At 36.0% G+C, this 21,917-nt stretch overlaps 1 protein-coding gene across 1 annotated transcript; it reads left to right on the top strand.

Annotated features, from left to right (window-relative positions):
• The first annotated feature begins 14,922 nt into the window (after nt 1–14,922).
• Nucleotides 14,923–15,858, top strand: LOC130829258 (olfactory receptor 10G9). The gene has a single exon (XM_057695581.1). It carries the CDS (start codon nt 14,923–14,925, stop codon nt 15,856–15,858), a length of 936 nt encoding a protein of 311 aa, XP_057551564.1.
• Nucleotides 15,859–21,917: the final 6,059 nt, after the last annotated feature.

The following is a 21,917-nucleotide window of genomic DNA, read 5'->3' as shown; positions in this document are numbered from 1 at the left end:
TTGAAGATAATGTTGCCATATCTACTTATCCTGTAGAAGTATTGGGTTTGGAATATGCATGAACTTTAAAGCCAAAGATGCTACATGAATGTCACTATATTAATTATTATAAAAGTGCCCTTTGAATTTAACAGAATGAAAGGGTAAATTACTAGGAAGTTGCACTAGGATAGGCAGCAGTATATCAGGCAGCCCTGTGTAGATCATCCAATATGCAAAGAGGAGACTAAGCTAGATGGAATATGAAAAACTTGGCCATCCCTTAAAAATCAAACACATATAGATTAGAGTTGGAGAGCTCTTTAACGGAGTGATCTAGAGCACACCCCCATTTTGTACTTGAAAAAACTGAGTTCTGCAGAGGACATGGACTTTTCCAGGAGTGAAAGGACATACTGCTTAGTTAGTGGATAAAATCCCACACAAGGCTATGCAGATGCATTATATGGGCTCACCTAACTGTGATGATAGAGGAACTTATAGTTCCGAAATGGTGCTGGGCAAACTGTAGGTCAATAAATAATTGTTAAATATGTTTTGTCTTTAATATGCCTTAATTATTTATTTTAAATCATTGCTGGTGTGCATTTTTTTAGATCACGTCATTTTGTTTCATTTTATTTTATTTTAATTTTTTTCCCTTTCAGTTTTATTGAGATATGATTAGCATGTAGCACTGGGTAAGTTTAAGGTGTACAGCATAATTATTTGACTTACATACATCATGAAATTATTACCACAATAAGTTTAGTGAACATCCATTACCTCGTATACAAAATTACAGAAATAGAAGAAAAACATGCTTTTTACTTGTGATGGGAACTCTTAAGATTTTTTTCCTAACAAGTTTCATATGTGACATACAGTGGTATTAATTATATTTGTCAAGTTATACATTATATTCTTGGTATATATTTATCTTGAAAGTGAAAGATTCTATCTTTTGAATACCTTCATCCCATTACCTGTCCCCCAACAATTTGTCTCTGGTAACCAGTAATCTGATCTCTTTTTCTATGAGTTTGTGTTTTTCTGAAGTATAATTCACCTATAACACTATGTTCGTTTCTGGTGCACAGCATAGTTCTTAGATATATCTGTACATTTCAAACTATCACCATGATACATCACATTAGCATCTGCCACCTCACAAATATATCACATAATTATTTACTGTATTTCCCACACTGTAAATGTCATAGCTGTGGCTCATTTATCTTATAATTGGAAGTTTATACCTCCTAATCTCCATCACCTATTTCTCTCTCCCCGTGCCCCACTCTCTCACCTCTGGCAACTACCATTTTGTTCTCTATATTTATGACTGTGTTTCTCTTTTACTTTTGTTCATTTGTTTTGTTTTTTAGATATCACATACAAGTGAAATCATACAGTATTTGTCTTTCTCTGTCTGACTTATTTCACTTAGCATAATGAAAACTCCAAGTCCACGTATACATCCACGTAGTTGCAAATGGTAAAATTTCCTTCTTTTTTATAGCTAATATTCCATTGTGTATATATGTATATATATATTATATGTGTGTGTGTATGTGTGTATGTATCTTAATCCATTCATCTATTGATTGATGGAAACAATCTTAGGTTGTTTCTTTGTCTTGGTATTGTAAATATGCTGCAGTGAACATAGAGGTGCATAGATTGTTTTGAATTTATGTTTTCATTTTCTTTGGGTAAATCACCTAGGAGTGGAGTTACTGGATTGTATAATAGTTCTATTTTTAATTTTTTGAAGAATCTCCATAGTGTTTTCCATAGTGGCTGCACCAATATACATTGCTCCTAAAGGTGTAGGAATGCTACTTTTTTTCCATATCCTTGCCAACACTTGTTACTTGTTGTCTTTTTAATAGCCATTCAACAAGAGAGAGGCAATACCTTGTGGTTTTGATTTGCATTTCCCTGATGATTATTCTTGTTGAGCACCTTTTAATGTACCTGTTGGCTATCTGCATGTCTTCTTTAGAAAAATGTCTATTCAAGTCCTCTGCCCATTTTTTAATAAGGTTGTTTGCTGTTTTAATGTAGAGTTGTATGAGTTCTTTGTATATTTTTGATATTAACTCCTTGTCAGATACATTGTTTGCAAATAACTTATTATATCCAGGAGGTGGCCTTTTCATTTTGTTGATAGTTTCCTTTGTTGTGCAAAGCTTTTTAGTTTGATATAGTTTCATTTGTATATTTTTGCTTTTGTTTTGCCTGTTTAAGATGACATATCCAAAAATATATTCCTAACCAATGTCAAAGAGTGTATGCCTATGTTTTCTCTAGAACTTTTATGGTTTCAGGTCCTACATTTAACTTTTTAATCCATTTTGAGTTTATTTTTGTTTGTGGTGTAACAAAGAAGTCCAATTTGATTCTTTTGCATGTAACTGTCCAGTTTTCCCTACATTTATTGAAGAGGCTGTCCTTTCCCTATTGCATATTGTTGTCTCCTTTGTCATAGATTAGATGTCCAAAGAATTGTGGGTTCATCTCTGAGATCTCTACTCTGCTCCATTTATCTATGTATCTGTTTTTATACCATAGTGTTTTGATAACTGTTGTTTTATAGTATAGTTTGAAATCAGGGCACATGATTCCTCCAGCTCTGTTCTTCTTTCTTAAGATTGTTTTGTCTATTTGGGGTCTTATGTGTTTCCATGTATATTTTAGAATTATTTGTTCTAGTTCTGTGAAAAATTCCATTGGTATTTTAATAGGGATTTCATTGAATTTGTAGATTGCTTTGGATAGTATGCTCATTTTAACAATATTAATTCTTCCAATCCATGAGCACAATATATCCATCCATTTGTTTGTGTCATCTTCAATTTCTTTTCTTAGTGACTTATAGTTTTCAGAGTACAGATGTTTCACCTCCTTAGTTAGATTTATTCCTAGATATTTTATTCTTATAGATGCAATTTTGAATGGGATTGTTCTCTTCATTTCTCTTTCTAACAGTTTGTTGTTAGTGTATAGAACCACAACAGAAACTTACGTGTAGTAACTTTGTATCCTGCCACTTTACCAATTTCATTGATGAGATCTGGAAGCTTTTTGATGGCATTTTTACATTTTCTGTATATAGTATTATGTCATCTGCAGACAGCAACAGTTTTTCTTCTTCCTTTCCAATGTGGATGACTTTATTTTTCTTGTCTGATTGCTATGGCTAGGACTGTCAATACTATGTTGAATAAAATTATGAGGTAAGCATCATTGTCTTGTTCCTGATATTAGAGGAAATGCTTTTTTTTCAGATCTTTATTGGATTATAATTGCTTTACAATATTGTGTTAATTTCTACTGTACAACAAAGTGAATCAGCTATATGAATACATATATCTCCACATCCCCTCCCTCTTGAGCCTCCTACCCACCCTTCCTATCTCCCCCTCTAGGTCATCACCAAGCATTTAATTGATCTCCCTGTTCTATGCAGCAGCTTCCCACTAGCCATATATTTTACATTAGGTAGTGTATATATGTCAATGCTACTCTCTTATTTCATTCCAGCTTCTGCTTCCCCCTCCTGTGTCCTCAAGTCCATTCTCTGTTTCTATGTCTTATTCTTGCCCTGCCGCTAGGTTCATCAGTACTGTTTTTTTAGATTCCATACATATGTGTTAGCATACAGTATTTCTTTTTCTCTTTCTGACTTATTTCACTCTGTATGACAGAGTCTATGTCCATCCACCTCACTACAAATAATTCAATTTCTTTCTTTTTTATGGATGAACAATATTCCATAGTATATATGTGCCACATCTTCTTTTGTATCCATCTGTTGATGGACATTTAGTTTGCTTCCATGTCCCGGCTATTGTAAATAGTGCTGTAATGAACAGTGTGGTACATGTATCTTTTTGAATTATGGTTTTCTCAGGGTATATGCCCAGGAGTGGGATTGCTGGTCATATGGTAGTTCTATTTTTAGTTTTTTAAGGAATTGCCATACTCGTCTCCATAGTGTCTGTATCAATTTACATTCCAAAAGTGCAGGAGGGTTCCTCTTTCTCTACAGTCTCTCCAGCATTTATTGTTTCTAGACTTTTTGATGATGGCCATTCTAACTGGTGTGCTGTAATACCTCATTGTGGTTTTGACTTGCATTTCTCTAATGATTAGTGATGTTGAGCATCTTTGTTGGCCATATGCATGTCTTCTTTGGAGAAATGTCTATTTAGATCTTCTGCTCGTTTTTGGATTGGGGTGTTTGGTTTTTTGATATTGAGCTGCAGGAGCTGCTTGTATATTTTGGAGATTAACCTTTGCCAGTTGCTTCATTGGCAAATATTTGCTCCTATTCTGAGGGTTGTCTTCTTGTGTTGTTTATGGTTTCCTTTGCTGTGCAAAAGCTTTTAAGTTTCATTAGGTCCCATTTGTTTAATTTTTATTTTATTTCCATTACTCTAGGAGGTGGGTCAAAAAGGATTGTGCTAAGGAAATGCTTTTAGATTTTCACCTTTGAGAATTTTAGCCATGGGCTTGTCATATATAACCTTTGTTATGCTAATGTATGTTCACTCTGTACTCACTTTGTTAAGAGTTTTTAGCATAAATAGATGTTGAATTTCATCAAAAGCTTTTTATGCATCTATTGAGGTAATCATATTTTTTTTTCTTCAGTTTGTTAATTTGGTGTATAACATTGATTGACTTGTGGATGTTGAACCATCCTTGAATCCTGGGGGTAAATCCCACTTGATCATGGTATATGATCCTTTTAATATATTGTTGGACTTAATTTGCTGATATTTTGTTGAGGATTTTTGCATCTATGTTCACCAGCGGTATTGGCCTGTGAATTTTTTTGTGTATGTGTGATATCTTTGTCTGATTTTGGTATCAGGGCGTTGCTGGCCTTGGAGAATATGTTTGGAAGTGTTCCTTCCTCTGAAATTTTTTTGGAATCCTTTCTGAAGGATATGTGTATTTAACTTTTCTCTAAATATTTGGTAGCATTTACCTGTGAAACCATCTAGTTCCAGACTTCATTTTTTGGGGGATTGTTTTATTATTGATTCAATTTTATTACTGAGAATTGGTCTGTTCATATTTTCTATTTCTTTGTGGTTCAGTTTTGGGAGACTGTAAATTTCTAGAAATTTGTCCATTTATTCTAGGTTGTCCATTTTATTGGCCTATAATTGTTTGTGGTAAACACTTATGATCCTTTGCATCTCTGTGGTGTTGATTGTAACTTTTTTCATTTCTGATTTTATTAATTTTATTGATTTGGGCCATCTCTTTTTTTTCCCCTTGAGCCTGGCTATAGATTTATCAATTTTGTTTATCTCTTCAAAGAACCATCTCTTAGTTTCATTAATATTTCTTACTTTTTTCAGTCTCTATTTCATTTATTTCTGCTCTGATCTTTATGATTTCTTTCCTTCTAGTAACTTTGAGTTTCGTTTGTTCTTCTTTCTCTTGTTCCTTTACTTGTAAGGTTAGAATGTGTTTTGAGAGTTTCTTGTTTCCTGAAGTAGGCTCGCATTGCTATAAATTTCCCTTTTAGAACTGCTTTCACTGCATTCCATAGGTTTTTGGATTATGTTTTTTTATGTTTTGTTTTGTTTTCATGTGTCTTCAGATTTTTTTTTTTGTTCAACCTCAGTGATTTCCACTAATCAGTCATTCAGTTCACAGACCCATTCCTCTGTATCATCTTATTTACTGTTGATTCCTTCCTGTGAATTTTTCATTTTAGTTATTGGATTCTTTATCTCTGGTTATTCTTTAACTTTTCTAATTTTTTTGTAAAACTTCTAACTTCTCACTCTGTTCATCCAGGTTTCTCCAGACTGCTTTTAACATCTTTAGAATCACTACCTTTAACAATCAGGTAGATTGTCTATCTCCACTTCACTTAGTTCTTCTGGGTTTTTATCTTGTTCCTTCATTTGGTGGAGTTCCTCTGTTGTCTCATTTTGTGTAACTTGCTATTTTTATTTCCATGTATTTGATAGATTTGTTTCCTAATCTTGAAGAAGTGATCTTTTGTAGTAGATGTGCTTTGTGACCCAGAAGCACCTCCAGACACCAGAGCTATATGCTCTAAGGGTGCCCCCTATGTGGGGTGCATGGGTCCTTTTGCTGTGATGGACTGATTACTGTGGGTGGTCTTGTATACATGACTGGCCCCAGGTTCTCTTGGTTGGCAGCCCCTACCTTGAGTAGAAACTGCTGGCCACTGGTGGGCAGGGCCAGTTCATGAGGTAGTTGACTGTGGGCCCTTGATTGTCCTTGGGCAAGTGCTTCTGGCTCATTGGTGGGCAGAACCAGGTGCCAGGGCAGCTGGCTACAGATTCTGTGGTGTCCTGGAGTTGGTGTCACCATGCTAATGGGTTGCACCAGGGCCAGGGTTGTCCTGGGGCTGTAGTTTCCTTGCTAATGGGTGAGGCAGGGTCCTGAGACTAATGTCAAACATCTGGTTTGCTGCACTGGATACTGGGGTGCTGACTGGAAGCCCGGAGTCCCATAGCTGGTATTGGTCTGCTAATGAGTGGGGCCAGGGCCCAGTGGTCCTGGGGCTAGTGCCAGCCTTCTGGTGGGTGGAGTTGTGTGCCAAGGTGGCTGGCCAGGTTTCTAGAGGCCAGAAACTGGTGTAAGCCAGCTGCTTGGCAGGGCTGGGTTCCTGGCCTTCTGCTGAGCAGGACTGAGTCCTAGGGCAGCTTGGGGGCTCATAGGGACCTACAACTGCTGACGACCTGCTGGTGGTATGGCTGAGTCCCAGTGAAACTGGATGCTTGGCCAGAAGTGGTGTCAACCAGCTAATGAGAAGTGCCAAGTCCCAGCCACTAATAAATTAGAGAAAGGACTAAAAAATGCTCACTTGCCAGCATCAGTGTCCTCATGGTAGAGTGAGCTTCCCCAAATGACTGCCACCAGCAACTGTGTACTCAGGGTGAGTCCCAGTTGCTCCTGCCTCTCCAGGAGATTCTCCAAAATCAGCATTTGGGTCTGATCCATGTTCCTTTCAAGTTGCTGCTTCTGCCTTAGGTCTTGGAGCATGTGAGATTTTGTGTATGCCCTTTAAGAGCAGAGTCTCTATTTCCTACAGCCCTGTAACGCTCCAGAAAGCAAGTCCCAGGGGCCGTCAAAGCCAGATGTTCTGGGGGCTGATCTTTCTGGTGCAAGACGTTGGGCTGCAGAGCCTGATGTGGGGCTTGAACCTGTTGCTCCTTGGGGAGAACCTCTGCAATGTGATTATGCTCCCATGATGGGTTGCCTATCAGAGGGTATGGGTCTACACCCCTCCTACACATCTTGTTGTGGTTCCTTCTTTATATCTTTAGTTGTAGAAAATTTTTTCTGCTAGTTTTCAGGTCATTCTGATCAATAGTACTCCTATTCCACCATCTTGGCCACTCTACTCTCTACCCTTTTTGTGTTTTTTAAAGAAAGATCTTTCACTATATCTTGCATGTTTTTTTCAAAGCTATGTTTTTGTCACCTGTGTGACAGGTCCTCTTTTGGATCATATTTTTGTGTAACAGTTAAATCTGGAGTGGTTTGTCCCCTCACAAACTTACAGGATATTGCGTTGGTTGACTATATTATACGATCTTGCTGAAAAGACCTGGTGAATAGGTAATAGAAGATATTTTAAAGGCCTTGCAAATTCATATGTGTACTATATTGTGGGAAAAAACCTATGCAAACAAATAAAATGTCACCTCAGTGACATTTCTGGTAATGTAGTTGCCTTGGGGTGAGTTCAGCTAGTCTGCAAAATCTGGTCCAGTTTTGATAAAGTTCAAGAAGATCAGCTTGTACTGTGTTGGAGTTTCTTTTATTTCATTTTACTCCTGAAGCATGAAATAGATAGTTTCAATAATTTATAGGAGGTACTGGTATAGGAGGAAGGCCGTGACTTCCCATGACATTCCTATTTTCACATGGAGGGGCTCTCCAAGTTGTCATTTTCTTGGCACACTGCACAATGGAAAATATATGGCCTGTCATACAAGCACAGCATTGTAGAATTCTTTGCTTTTGTCTCCCTATTAAAGTACTTGTAGTAACCCATAAGGCAATAATTTTCTACTTTGCCCTCTTCCTTACCCAGAGAGTGAATCTAGGTAATTCCATGGGATGCTTCTGCATTTATTTCTATCCAGAAGTAAAAATGAATAGTAAATGACTGCAACCTAATTTGGCAAGATCAAACCATGTTTGTGTTTTGCAGAAATAATGGCTTGATTCATTCGGCAACACCAGCATGCTAATTTTCCTGATTAAAAAAAGTGTTGAAGAAGACAGAGTCATTAATATTAGGTGTTACCTCCTAACCATTTGCAAAATTAGCATTCTATCTCCTCCATGTATTTTCTACATTGCTTTGGCATGTATATATTTATGTGTTTTAATTTTCTCCCCTCTACTCACTCCATTATTATATATGAGATGGGTTACTGATAGCTTTATCATTTTGTCCATAGGTCACACAATGTTGAGTTAGATTACTTCAAAACCAGAGATGGAATTGACATCACTTAGAGACTCCAGATTGGAATGGCTCCCTCTCTGAAGTGAGTAACGAGAGGCATAAAGTGGCATTGTATTAGGTGTTGACAATGCATGTGCGTAAATATGAGGGGAAGGGTGTCTACACCTGATATGTGGTCAGTGAGGTGGACTGCCATGGATCTTTATTGGTGTACTTCTTTATTCATATATTTTGACCATATATCTTTTAAACTCTTTTACTGTAAATGGGACTTCCTTCTTTATAGAAGCCAAAATACCAGATGCTTTCTCTTTCACTTTAGCAAATATAGAACATGGGTATGGGACCCAGTTTGACCAGTAAGATATATCAACCTAGACTTTGGATCAGAAGCAAGCAGCAATAACAAGCACATACAAGGGAGGATGAATTCAGATGATGTCAATGACAGCACTGGCAAAATAGAATTTTGAAAGGCAGGATTAACAGCAGACCAGCAGTGCTTTTGTGGGGTTTATGTTGGTGGTGATGGTGGGCCCTCTGTGGAGCTGAGCTGCATGGAGACAGCAATGGACCCTCACAAGATATTTATTAGGCATGATTTTCAATAATTCTGCCTGCCTTTCATGTTTCCTATTCCTTTTACAAGTTTGATTCTTTGGCTTTTTTGAGTTTCTTTTTACATGGTATGTGCATGTGGGGGTGTGTTTTAACTAAAATATACATTTCTTTTAGTTTGCTTTTTTCTCTTAAAATATATATTATAAACATCCCTGCAGATCAGTAGGTCAATATCCAATCCTTTTATTTTCTGGTTTCTTTACACATATGTATATATATATATATATATATGTATATAATTATAAACTAGTTAGATTATATCATACATGTCATGTTATTATTTTCAATCTTTAAAAATATTTTTCCTGTTTTTGTCACTGCCACTCCTCAGTATGATTAATAATATGATTTTTTTTCCTTTTACTACTCTCTCTGTGCTCCAATAATATACACATTGTTATTGTTTGCTTTATAAAAATGGCACAACGATCGCCACGCTTCTGTGGGTCATGGTTCTGCACACCTTATATATATACATATATATATATATAAATTCAGTAACTATTGTCAGTTTGCTTTCTTATGACTATTCATATTTATACCAGCAATATGTGAGATAAAGCTTTTTCCTTCATCCAAGCCACCAAGAGATGTGTTCAGTATTTGTCTATCTGATGAGTATGAATTAGTAACTCTTCACGTTATTTGACATTTCACTGACTAGTAATGAGTTTAATCAAATTTCAAGGCCATTTTAACCATTAGCTGTGAGTTGCTGATCCATATTTGCTTAGTTTTCTAATCTGAGAGGGGCCCCTATTTTTTATTGATTTGTAGGCACAACTTATTTTGAATCTAAGTTCTTTTCAGTTGTATGTATTACAAATATTATATCTCACTCTGCAGACTGCCTTTCACTCTCTTAATGTGGCTTTGTAAGAACAAAATGATAAACATAAGAATGAAAAATAGTAATGAAATTTCAAAAAGATAACATTCACAATATCATCTAAAGTCAAATAGTTAAAAGATATTCAACTTCATTTTTCATCAGGAAGATAAAAATTACACTATGATAAAATGTTACTTCACACCCATTAAAAGGGCCAAAGTGAAAAAGACAGACAATGCCAAATGATGGTCATGTGTGAAAGAACAAGAAATTTCAAGCACTGTTACTGGGAGAATAAACTGGTAAAAGTGTGTGGCAGAATCTACTAAAACTAATGGTAAATATTCCCTGTGACTCAGCAATTCCACTGCTAGGTATATATCTGATAGAAATGTATGTGTGTGTGTATACAAATCCAAATGTGTATCCAAAAGGAAGACATATCTAATATCTAATGTATAATGTATAATATATAGATTGCCAAAGAAAATCCCATATGTACACATACACAAAACATATATTTTAATTTTTTTTTTAAGCAGTATTTTTTTAAGCTCTTTATTGGAATATAATTGCTTTACACTGCTGTGCCAGTTTTTGCTGTACAACAAAGTGAATCAGCTGTATTTATACATATATCTCCATATCCCCTCCCTCCCGCGACTCCTTCCCACCTTCCCTATCCCAGCCCTCCAAGCCATCACTCATCATGGAGTTGATCTCCCTGTGTTATGCACTTATTTTTAAAGCCAGAATTGAAAACATTAGTCTTTAACCTAGCCATCAGCACATCCTAAGAAAGAGAGGAAGCCACAAGCCACAGACAGCCTCCTGTTCCCTAAGCGGCCTGGTCCAGAGCCCTCTAAGTCATCACCCATCCTCAAGCTGGTCTCCCTGGATTATGCAACAGCTTCCCGCTAGCTATCTATTTTACATTTGGTAGTGTATATGTGTCAATGCTACTCTCTCACTTTGTCTCAGCTTCCCCTTTGCTGCTCCCCCCTCCCCGCCCTTGTCCTCAAGTCTGTTCTCTACATCTGCATCTTTATTTTTGGCCTGTCACTGGGTTCATCAGTACCATGTTTTTAGATTCCATATATATGAGTTAGCATACGGTATTTGTTTTTCTCTTTCTGGCTTACTTCACTCTGTATGACAGACTCTAGGTCCATCCACCTCACTACAAATAACTCAGTTTCATTCCTTCTTATGGCTGAGTAATATTCCACTGTATATATATGCCACATCTTTATCCATTCATCTGTTGATGGGCATTTAGGTTACTTCCATGTCCTAGCTATTGTAAATAGTGTGCAGCACTATTTTTAGTAGGCAAAATTGGGAGCTATTCAAATGCTTATCTATAGTTGAGTGAAAAAATAAATTGTGGTATATTCACACAATGGGTTCCTATACAGCAATGAGAATCTGTGCTCTACAACTACATGTAAAAATGGCTTATGCATTTATAATTTGTGCCCATTTGTTTATGTATGTATAGGTTCAAAATAAAAATCAAATATTTATTAAATATCTAGATCAGTGGTTCTCAACTGTCATTGAAAATGTCTGTAGAAATTGTTGATTGTCCCAAGTACTGGCATCTAGTGACTGGAGGTCACAGATGCTGATAGACATCTCACAATGCACAGAAAAGCACCACCTGCTCCCCAAAAATCATCTTGCCTAAAATGTTGATAATGTTGAGGTTAAGAAAACTTGGCCTGGATATAAATGTAAATATAGATGTATAAGACCACAGCAATAGAAATTACAAAACATTTTTGAGAGATATATAAAAGTTGTTGAAGAAATGGAGGATTATAAATTGCTCATAGCTTGAAAGACAAGATTTTAGATTCCAATTCTCCTCAAATTTTTTATAGATTTACTGCAATTCAAAATATAATCCCAGCAGTTTATTCTGTACACACATGGACCCTATAATGTATATTCAAATGGAGTGGGGCCCCCAAAATGGCCAAGATAATCTAGGGAAGTAAAAGCTAGAAGATTCACCATACCAGATATCAAAAGTTATTATGAAAGTTTTCCTTAGATTCTCAGGTTTTATTTATATATTATCTTAGTGCTTTGAGTTTTTCCCCCTTTATTTAAATCTCTACTTCATTTGTATTTAATTTTATTTTAGATAGGATAGAATGATGTTATTATTTTCTACATAATTAGGAACTATAGTTGTAATTATCTGATTAACTGAAGTGGTATTTAGGAAATTGGTTTAAGTTCCCAACTGTTTTGTTTTCTCTACTTATAGTATTGTTATTAAGCTCTGGCTTTATTACATATGATCAAAGAAAGTTAGCTGCAAAATTTATATTTTAAAATACAATCAATTTAGTTCAATATATCATTTTTTGTGATTGGCTTCTTTGTTTATTTTCTTTAAAATATCATTATGTAAACAAATGTAATAAAAACTACCACAATTATACCTAAGTTCAGCTGTAAAAAAATGTTTGGAAATTTAGCTCATTTAAGTCACCTTAAAATACAGCAGAAGAGAGAGTGAGAAGTGAGATGGAGAATACAAACAGATGATCATTTCTGGGTTCTGGGCAATTTTAAGTTGAGAATAAGCAGTTGTAACTTTATCTGCATCACTGATGAGGGAATAGGGTCACTGAGTTTGTCTTTCCTCTTAGGGAAAACTACTAGCTCCAGAAAGACATGAACTCTTCTCAGGAATGTTCAAGTAACAAACACATAGGGAAATATATGCGTGATTTAAAAAAAAAAAACCCTTTAATTAGTCCCTTTCTGTTGTTTTTCTGATCATCCAGGGAACCTGAAGACCCAAGAGTAACCCTATTCCCTGAGAAACTAAATCAAGTTAGTCTCCTGCCTGTCTATGTTAGTTTCTATTCTCTGCCCTTCAATTAGTTGAGTCCTTGAAGAGAAATGAACCATTCTTTCTCAACAAGCAATCACAGGTATACCAGCTCTTTGAGTAGTAACTTGAAAATAAGTGCCTTGACATAGCATGTAGAAAGTTAAACATTTTGACGGGGTGAGAGGTAAACACAAATGAGTTTTATCTTGAAATGAATCACATACTGCAAGGTGAGTTCTTAGAAAGGACGATTTCTCTCATTTACCCTTGCTTCCCTGCTTAAAATTCCATTTAGAGATAAGATATTTGGGGATTGTTAGACTTCCTTCTAAATGTGGTTATCAAGTCTCTTTCTTTGTCTCTTTCACTCTCTGTCTCTCTGTTTTTCTTCTCTATTTTTATTCTCTCTCTCTCTCTATATATATACACACACATACACACAGATACTGCATATATATACACACACACACGTATACACAACATATACATCTCTGTGTATATACAGTTAGTATCAGAACCTATGAATAGGGACTAAGTTGCTATGACAAGGACAGACAAGTCAAATATTGATACCTCTGATTGATACTCCTGCCTTAGGTCTCAGGCTACCTTGGAATTCGCCTGATGAAAAATTTCATACTTTATTTAATCTAAATGTGATTTATCCTGGTGATGGAATCCCACTGGTACAGTAGAAATTTTAGAGATACATTTGTTCCATTTTTTGAGTTCTGATATCCACATAGGTAACTGGGGTAATTGTCTCTGTTATTTACTCTTTCATTTGAAGAATATAGCTTTAATGTAGCTTAAGCCACATTGTCTAGATATAGAATACACTTTTGTATGGACGTTGTTAGCAGACAACCTCATTTCTCTCATGTTGGTGAATCTTCCCTTGAAAATGGTAACAATTCTGAACTCAACAGTATTTTCGATTAAATTACAAACACTTCTGTCTCACTTTCCATTGTACACAATTCCAAATTTCTTGATGTTAAGCTAACAGAAGCCCTTTTCTCTTAAAGTGGTTGTTTTTCTTGTCACAGGTAGTAGGTTTTAAGTAAGAATCACATACTTGATGGAATTGTCTTCTCTTATGAGGACATTGCCTGAATTTATGAGTATGAGGACTGGAAGATGGGGGGAGGGATATCATCTCTAAAAAAGCCAAATAATAAAAATATTCTGATATTTAGGGTAGAAATATGAATGTTAGAAATCATACCTTACCTAGTGGATTGTGGTTGGGAGAACACATATGAACTTTATGTTCTTAGAGCCTTATAAAGGATAGCCTAACATAAGACAAGTTTGAGGCCATCAGTGTATGAGGCTTGGTATTTTCTAGATCATATGGGAGACTGTAGGAATTCTGTATGGAGCTTAGATTCTTAATCTGCTCTGAGATTATTTCCTATATAAGCAGGTAGTGATATTAGTACCAATACCAATACCATTACCAGTACCAGTGATGAAATCTTCCTCAAAGTTATAAATTTGAAATTGAGAAGTCTCTATAGCACAATGAGAATTTATTTATTTTCCCTCCCTCCTTCTTCCTCTCTCTTTCTCTCTCTCTGCCTGTCTCTGTCCATATATCTATATCTACGCTTTTTTTAAAAGCAGGGCAACAGCTGCATATAATTTGTTATCATTTATTGAGTACTTATCAAGTACTTGCTAAGTACTTTATATTTATCTTATTTTGTACTTACACCTTCACTGAGGCAGGTGATCCTGAGCTGCAGATAAGATTACAAATGAACGTGATACCTTGATTTCAACTTTGTGAGACCTGGAGCAGAGTACTCAGCTGATGTAAGCCACAGAAAGTATAAGATAGAAAATTTGCATTGTTTTGTGATGCTAAGTTAGTAGTATTTATGATACACCAATAAGAGTTTACAGTGGATTTCTCCTACTTTTTTTTGGCATATACCTGTGTGTGCCTCTGTGTTTGTGTGTGTGTGTGAGAGAAAGAGAAGATTATTTTATCTCCTTTTTCAAAGGAGCTATGTAATAAGTGAAGTCGAGTATAACTCTAGAATTATGTAGCATGTATGATGCAGTTTCTATAGAGAGAATGGGTTCTCAGTTAAGTGCTGGGTGCCCTTTGTATTCCCACAGAGAGACCAAAAGTGTAGTGAAATGAGAAACGTGAGCCTAGTGACAACATTTATCCTCACGGGCCTTCCCCATGCATCAGAGCTGGACACGCTCCTCTTTGGAATCTTCCTGGTGGTCTATGTCCTCACGGTGGTAGGGAACCTCCTCATCCTGCTGGTGATCATGGTGGATCCCCACCTCCACACCCCCATGTACTATTTCCTGACCAACCTGTCCTTCATTGACATGTGGTTCTCCACGGTCACTGTGCCCAAAATGCTGATGACCCTGGTCTCCCCAGGAGGCAGGGCTATCTCTTTTCACAGCTGTGTGGCCCAGCTCTACTGCTTCTACTTCCTGGGGAGCACCGAGTGTTTCCTCTACACCGTCATGTCCTATGACCGCTACCTGGCCATCAGTTACCCGCTCAGGTACACCAGCATGATGAGTGGGAGAATGTGCGCCCTCCTGGCCACAACCACGTGGCTCAGTGGCTCTCTGCAGTCTGCTGTCCAGACCACACTGACCTTCCGTTTGCCCTACTGTGGACCCAGTCGGATCCAGCATTACATCTGCGATGCACCACCCATCCTCAAACTGGCCTGTGCAGACACCTCTGCCATCGAGATGGTGATCTTTGTCAACATCGGGGTGGTGGCCTTGGGCTGCTTTCTCCTGATAGTGCTGTCCTATGTGTCCATCGTCCGTTCCATCCTGAAGATCCACACCTCAGAGGGGAGATGCAGAGCCTTTCAGACCTGTGCCTCCCACTGCATAGTGGTCCTTTGTTTCTTTGTTCCCTGTGTTTTCATTTACCTGAGGCCAGGCTCCAAGGAGGTTGTAGATGGGATTGTGTCAGTCTTCTACACTGTGCTGACGCCCCTTCTGAACCCTGTGGTGTACACACTGAGGAACAAGGAAGTCAAGAAGTCTCTGTTCAAGCTTAAAGACAAAGTAGTATATTCTCAGAGCAAATAAGCTCTACTGTGTAGATATGCTCATTTTAAAAAGTTAGTGATATAATTTAGTCATCAACAAGAAATGTATTATGTTTATAGTTCTCAGTGTTAAACTTTATCCAAACCACCTACTCAGGACTACTTGTTTAACTTATTTCGTGAGGAATTTTAAAAACTATATAAGGTTTTTTAAACATGAGATTCCAGTTTATTAATTTACTAAAACCAAAACATAAATCATATTATCTTAAACTGCATAGTTCCTTGAATTGTAATCTGGTTTGATCTTTTTTTTTATTGATTTACAATGTTGTATTCATTTCAGGTGTACAGCATAGTGATTCATATACATGTATTCATTCTTTTTCAGATTCTTTTCCCATTTAGGTTATTACAAAATATTAAGTAGAGTTATCTATTTTATAAATAGTAGTGTATGTATGTTAATGCCAGGCTCCTAATTTATCCTGCACCCCCACGTTTCCCTTTGGTAAACATAAGTTTGTTTTTTATATCTGTGAGTCTGTTTCTGCTTTGTAAATAACTTCATTTATATCATTTTTAAAAAATTAGATTCCACATATGAGTAATATCACATGATATTAGTGTCTCTGTCTGACACTTCACTTAATATGATAATCTCTTGGTCTATCCATGTTGCTGCAAATGGCATTATTTCATTCCTTTTTATGGCTGAGTAATAGTCCATTGTATATATGTACCACTTCTTTATCCATTCATTTGTTGGTGGACATTTAGGTTGCTTCCATGTCTTGGCTATTGTAAATAGTGATGCTATTAACATTGTGGTGTATGTATCTTTTTGAATTATGGTTCTCTCCAGATATATGCCCAGTAGTGGGATTGCTGGGTCATATGGTAGTTCTATTGTTAATTTTTTAAGGAACCTCCATACTGTTCTCCTTACTGGCTATACCAGTTTACTTTCCCACCAACATTTTAGGAGAGTTTTCTTTTCTCCAGACCCTCTCCAGCACTTATTGTTTGTAGATTTTTTAATAATGGCTATTATGACCCCTGTGAGGTGATACCTCATTGTAGTTTTGACTTGCATTTCTCTAATTATTAGTGATGTAAAGCATCTTTTCGTGTGCTTTTCCACCATCTGTATGTCTACTTTGGAGAAATATCTGTTTAGATCTTTTGTCCATTTTTTGATTATCATTGTTTTGTTTGTTTTTTGACATAGAGCTGCACAAGTTGTTTGTATATTTTGGAGATTAATCCCTTGTCAATCACTTTGTTTGCAAGTATTTTTTCCCATTCTCTGGGTTGTCTTTCCATTCTTTAATGGTTTCTTTTGCTATGCAAAAGCTTTTATGTTAAATTAGGTGCCATTTGTTTATTTTTGTTTTTACTTTCATTACTCAAGTTGGTGAATAAAAAACATATTGCTGCAATTTATGTCAAAGAGCCCTCTGCCTATGTTTTCTTCTAAGAGTTTTGTAGTGTTGGGCCTTACATTTGGGTCTTTGATCCATTTTGACTTTACATTTGTGTATAGCGTTAGAGAGTGTTCTAAGTTCATTCTTTTACTTGTAGCTATCTAGTATTATGAGCACCACTTATTGAAGAGACTAGCTTTTCTTCATTGTATATTCTTGGCTACTTTGTCATAGATTAATTGACCAAAGGTACATGGGTTTATTTCTGGGCTTTGTATCCTGTTCCATTGATCCACATTTCAGTTTTTGTGTGAGTACCATATTGTTTTGATTACTGTAGCTTTGTAGTATAGTCTGACATCAGGGAACCTGATTCCTCCAGCTCCATTTTTCTTTTTCAGGATTGCTTCAGCTATTTGGGGTCCTTTCTGTTTCCATACAAATTTCAAAATTTTTTGTTCTAGTTTTGTGAAAAATGCTATTGGTAATTTAATAGAGATTGCATTGAATATGTAGATTGCCTTTATTGACTTATAACATTATATTAGTTGTTGCTGTACAAAATAATATTTCAATATTCGTATGTATTGCAAAATGATCACCATAGTAAGTCTAGTTAACATCTGTCAAAATACATAGTGACAAAATTTTTTCTTTTGTTAGCAATTTTAAGATCTATTCTTTAACAACTTTCAAATATATAATAGAGTATTATTTACAATGTCACCATGTTGCACATGATATACCCATGATTTATTTAATAACTGGAACTTTTTACTTTTGACCCCCTTCACTCATTTTGCTCACCCTCCATCCCTGGCCGCTAGCACACTAGCAATTACTATTCTGTTTTCTATATCTATGAGCTTGGTTTGTTTTTGTTGTTGTTGTTTAGGTTCCACATTATGTGCGATCATAAGATAATTGTCTTTGTCTGACTTATTTCACTTAACATAAAATGCCTTCAAGGTCCATGCAAGTTGTCACAAATGGCGGGATTGTCTTCTTCCTCATTGCTGAATAATACCCCATGAAACATATATAGCATCACATTCAAGAATGAAAGACAGGGTATTTTCTCCAGCAACAACATAAGCATTGTCCTGTGTGTATTCTTCCTAGCCTTCCACAAATGGGCCTGTGTTCTTTCCATGGAGTGACTAGTTTAGAAAAATACCACACCATTTGAAATTTATTGAATTTTGTCTTTGTCAGGTGATAAATGGAGCTCTGAACCAAGTCCACCTTAGAAGAATACCACATTACCTGCAATTATTTTCTAGTTCATGAATGTGGAGTTAGAATTGATGTTCTCAGCATCTGAGAGAGTCTCCTTGTTGGCTTTCTGACCCTAGAGTAAGTAGGGACTGTCCTGATAGCAAGGACCATGTGGAAGTCCCAGGTCTCCCCACTTTCAATAAGAATCGTAACAACTTTTGTGTCTTTGGGGAGGCTCACAGGAATTACTACTATCAAAAATTTGAAAGATTCAGGATGAAAATTTTGATCATATCCCTATTTAACTCTGTAGTATTGCAGGTGTGGAATGATAGATAATTGTAGGTTTAATGATGTAGTGACTAAAATCACAGCTCCTGATCTAGATGTGGTCCTGATTAGTGTATATCAGGGCAACCATTAGCACAGTGATCTCTAACTGTTAAATGCTTTTAATTTGTGAATGTTTCCAAAATGGAAACTCATACATACAAAATTTCCATGTACAAAATACATATATACAGAATACATATATAACACACACATATATATATATATATAATATTAATACAAAACACATGTGAACATGATCCAAAATGTTACCTGGAACATCCTTTGTGGTTTTCTCCCATAGCATCCTCTTCTGTCCCTATGAGAGATAACTATTCTGAAATTTCTGTTAACACTCCTGCTGATTGTCTTTTATAAGTTTACCAACTGTGTTTCATTCCTGTTTTGAACTAATATAAGTAGAATCACATAGCAGCATTTTAACTTAAAAAATTATGTTTAAAACATTGATTTTGAGGGCTGTAGTTTACTCAAATTTTTAAAAAATTCTGTAGTATCTATTCTATAAATAAAACACATTTTTCTCTCTTTCCATTTTTCTTTGTTTCCTCTGTCTTCTTTTACACTGAACAACAATGTGAAAACATCAGATAACATCTTCTAAACAACAGTTCTTTTGCCTAAAGAACTTCTCTTAATGTATGTTGCAAGGCAGGTCTGTTGGCAACAAAGTCTCTCTGATTTTGTCTGAGAATGTCATCATTTCACCTTCAGTTTGAAGGATAATATTACTGGATTTAGAATTCCAAGTTGGTGACTTTTTCCCAACACTTTAAATGTTTCACTCCACTCTTTTCTTGATGGCACAGTTTCCAATGAGTGTTCCACTGAAATTCTTACCTTGTTCTTTATAGGTAAAATACCTTTTGCCCTTGGCTTTTTCAAGATTTTCTTTTTGTTATTGTTTTATTTTATTGAAATATACTTGATGTAACATATTATGTCATTTTCAGGAGTACAACATAGTGATTCAATATTCAAATACGTTAGGAAGTGATCACCATTATAAGTCTGGTAACCATCTGTCCCCATACAAGGTTATTACAGTATTTTTGATTATTTTCCTTATGCTGTATGTTCCCATGACTTATTTATTTTATAACTGGACGTTTGTTGCTCTTAATTCTCTTCACCTCTTTCTCCCATCTCCCACACCATCTCCTCTTGCAACCACCCATTTGTTCTCTGTATCTATGAGTTGTAATTTTTCTTATTTTGTTTGTTCATTTGTCTTGTTTTTCAGTTCACATGTGAGATCATACAGTATTTGTCTTTCTCTGTCTATTTCACTTTTTCAGATCCACTCATGTCATTTAATGGCAAGATTTTATTATTTTTCATGGCTGAACAATATTCTATTGTTTATACATATATCTCAATCTTTATCCATTCATCTATCAACAGACACTCTGTCACAATCTTTACTCTTTTTTTCCATTTTAAAATTCTTATGTTTTATATTTTACCCTAATATCTATGATTCATTTTTTGTTAATGTTGTGAGGTACAGATTGAGTCTCTTTGTTGTTTGTATGTTTGTTTGTTTTTGTCATGAATATCTAATTATTCCTGCCTCATTGTTTGAAAAACCTGTCATTTCTTCATGAAATTGCCTTTATAGTTTTCTCAAAATCAATTAATCTGATATAAGTAGATCTGTTTCTGGACTCTGTATTTTATTCCATCGAGCTGTGTATTCTTTGGATTATTTGTTTTTTATTATTGAGAGGAAGAGTGGCTTATGCATTTTGGATACTAGATCCATATCAAATAGATAATTTGTATATATTTCTCTAGCTCCATGTGCTGTTTTCTTTTGTTTTTAATCTTCTTGATGACGTCTTTTGGAGGCACTCCTCATTTTGAGCAGTGTGAATAGTTGAAGAGCCTGACACTTTCTGACTAATAAGGAAACGCTCTCTATTAAGTATAGCATCTCACTTGACTTCTTTAATTTTATCCAAAACTTAATCACAGTTTTGATACTTTTATTTTTATTGAAATGTTCCAATATTCTTTTTTTTTCAGTCAATAAAACTTTTATTTAAAACATGTCATCCTGTGCCAAAGATTTCAAATCTGACAGACCAAAGACCCACTGATCTATAAAAGGGATCAGCGCACTATGGCTTGCAGGCCACATCTGGCCCACCACCTTTTGTTGTTGTTTTTTTTTTTTAATTGAGAAATATTAAAATCTTTATTCTTTTTTTTTCTTTTTTTAAAAAAAATATTTATTTATTTATTATTTTTTGGGGGTACACCAAGTTCAATCATCTGTTTTTATACACATATCCCCATATTCCCTCCCTCTCTTGACTCTCCCCCACCCTCCCTCGAGTCCCCCCCACCCTCCCCGTCCCAGTCCTCTAAGGCATCTTCCATCCTCGAGTTGAACTCCCTTTGTTATACAACAACTTCCCACTGGCTATCTATTTTACAGTTGGTAGTATATATACGTCTGTGCTACTCTCTCGCTTCATCTCAGCTTCCCCTTCACCCCCCGCCCCCTCCCAAATCTCGAGTTCTCCAGTCCATTCTCCGCACCTGCGTCCTTGTTCTTGTCACTGAGTTCATCAGTACCATTTTTAGATTCCGTATATGTGAGTTAGCATACAATATTTGTCCTTCTCTTTCTGACTTACTTCACTCTGTATGACAGAGTGTAGATCTAGCCACCTCATTACATATAGCTCCATCTCATCCCTTTTTATAGCTGAGTAATATTCCATTGTATATATATGCCACATCTTCTTTATCCATTCATTTGTTGATGGGCATTTCGGTTGCTTCCATGTCCTGGCTATTGTAAATAGTGCTGCAATAAACATTATGGTACAAGTTTCTTTTGGGATTATGGTTTTCTTTGGGTATATGCCCAGTAGTGGGATTACTGGATCATATGGTAGTTCTATTTGTAGTTTTTTAAGGAACCTCCAAATTGTTTTCCATAGTGGCTGTACCAACTTACATTCCCACTAACAGTGCAGGAGAGTTCCATTTTCTCCACACCCTCTCCAACATTTGTTGTTTCCAGATTTTGTGATGATGGCCATTCTGACTGGTGTGAGGTGATACCTCATTGTGGCTTTGACTTGCATTT

Source organism: Hippopotamus amphibius, chromosome 9 (genome assembly GCF_030028045.1).
Source record: "Hippopotamus amphibius kiboko isolate mHipAmp2 chromosome 9, mHipAmp2.hap2, whole genome shotgun sequence".
Classification (NCBI taxonomy): Eukaryota; Metazoa; Chordata; class Mammalia; order Artiodactyla; family Hippopotamidae; genus Hippopotamus; species Hippopotamus amphibius.
Note: the sequence above shows the minus strand (reverse complement) of the source record. Positions and strands in the feature narration are given on the sequence as shown.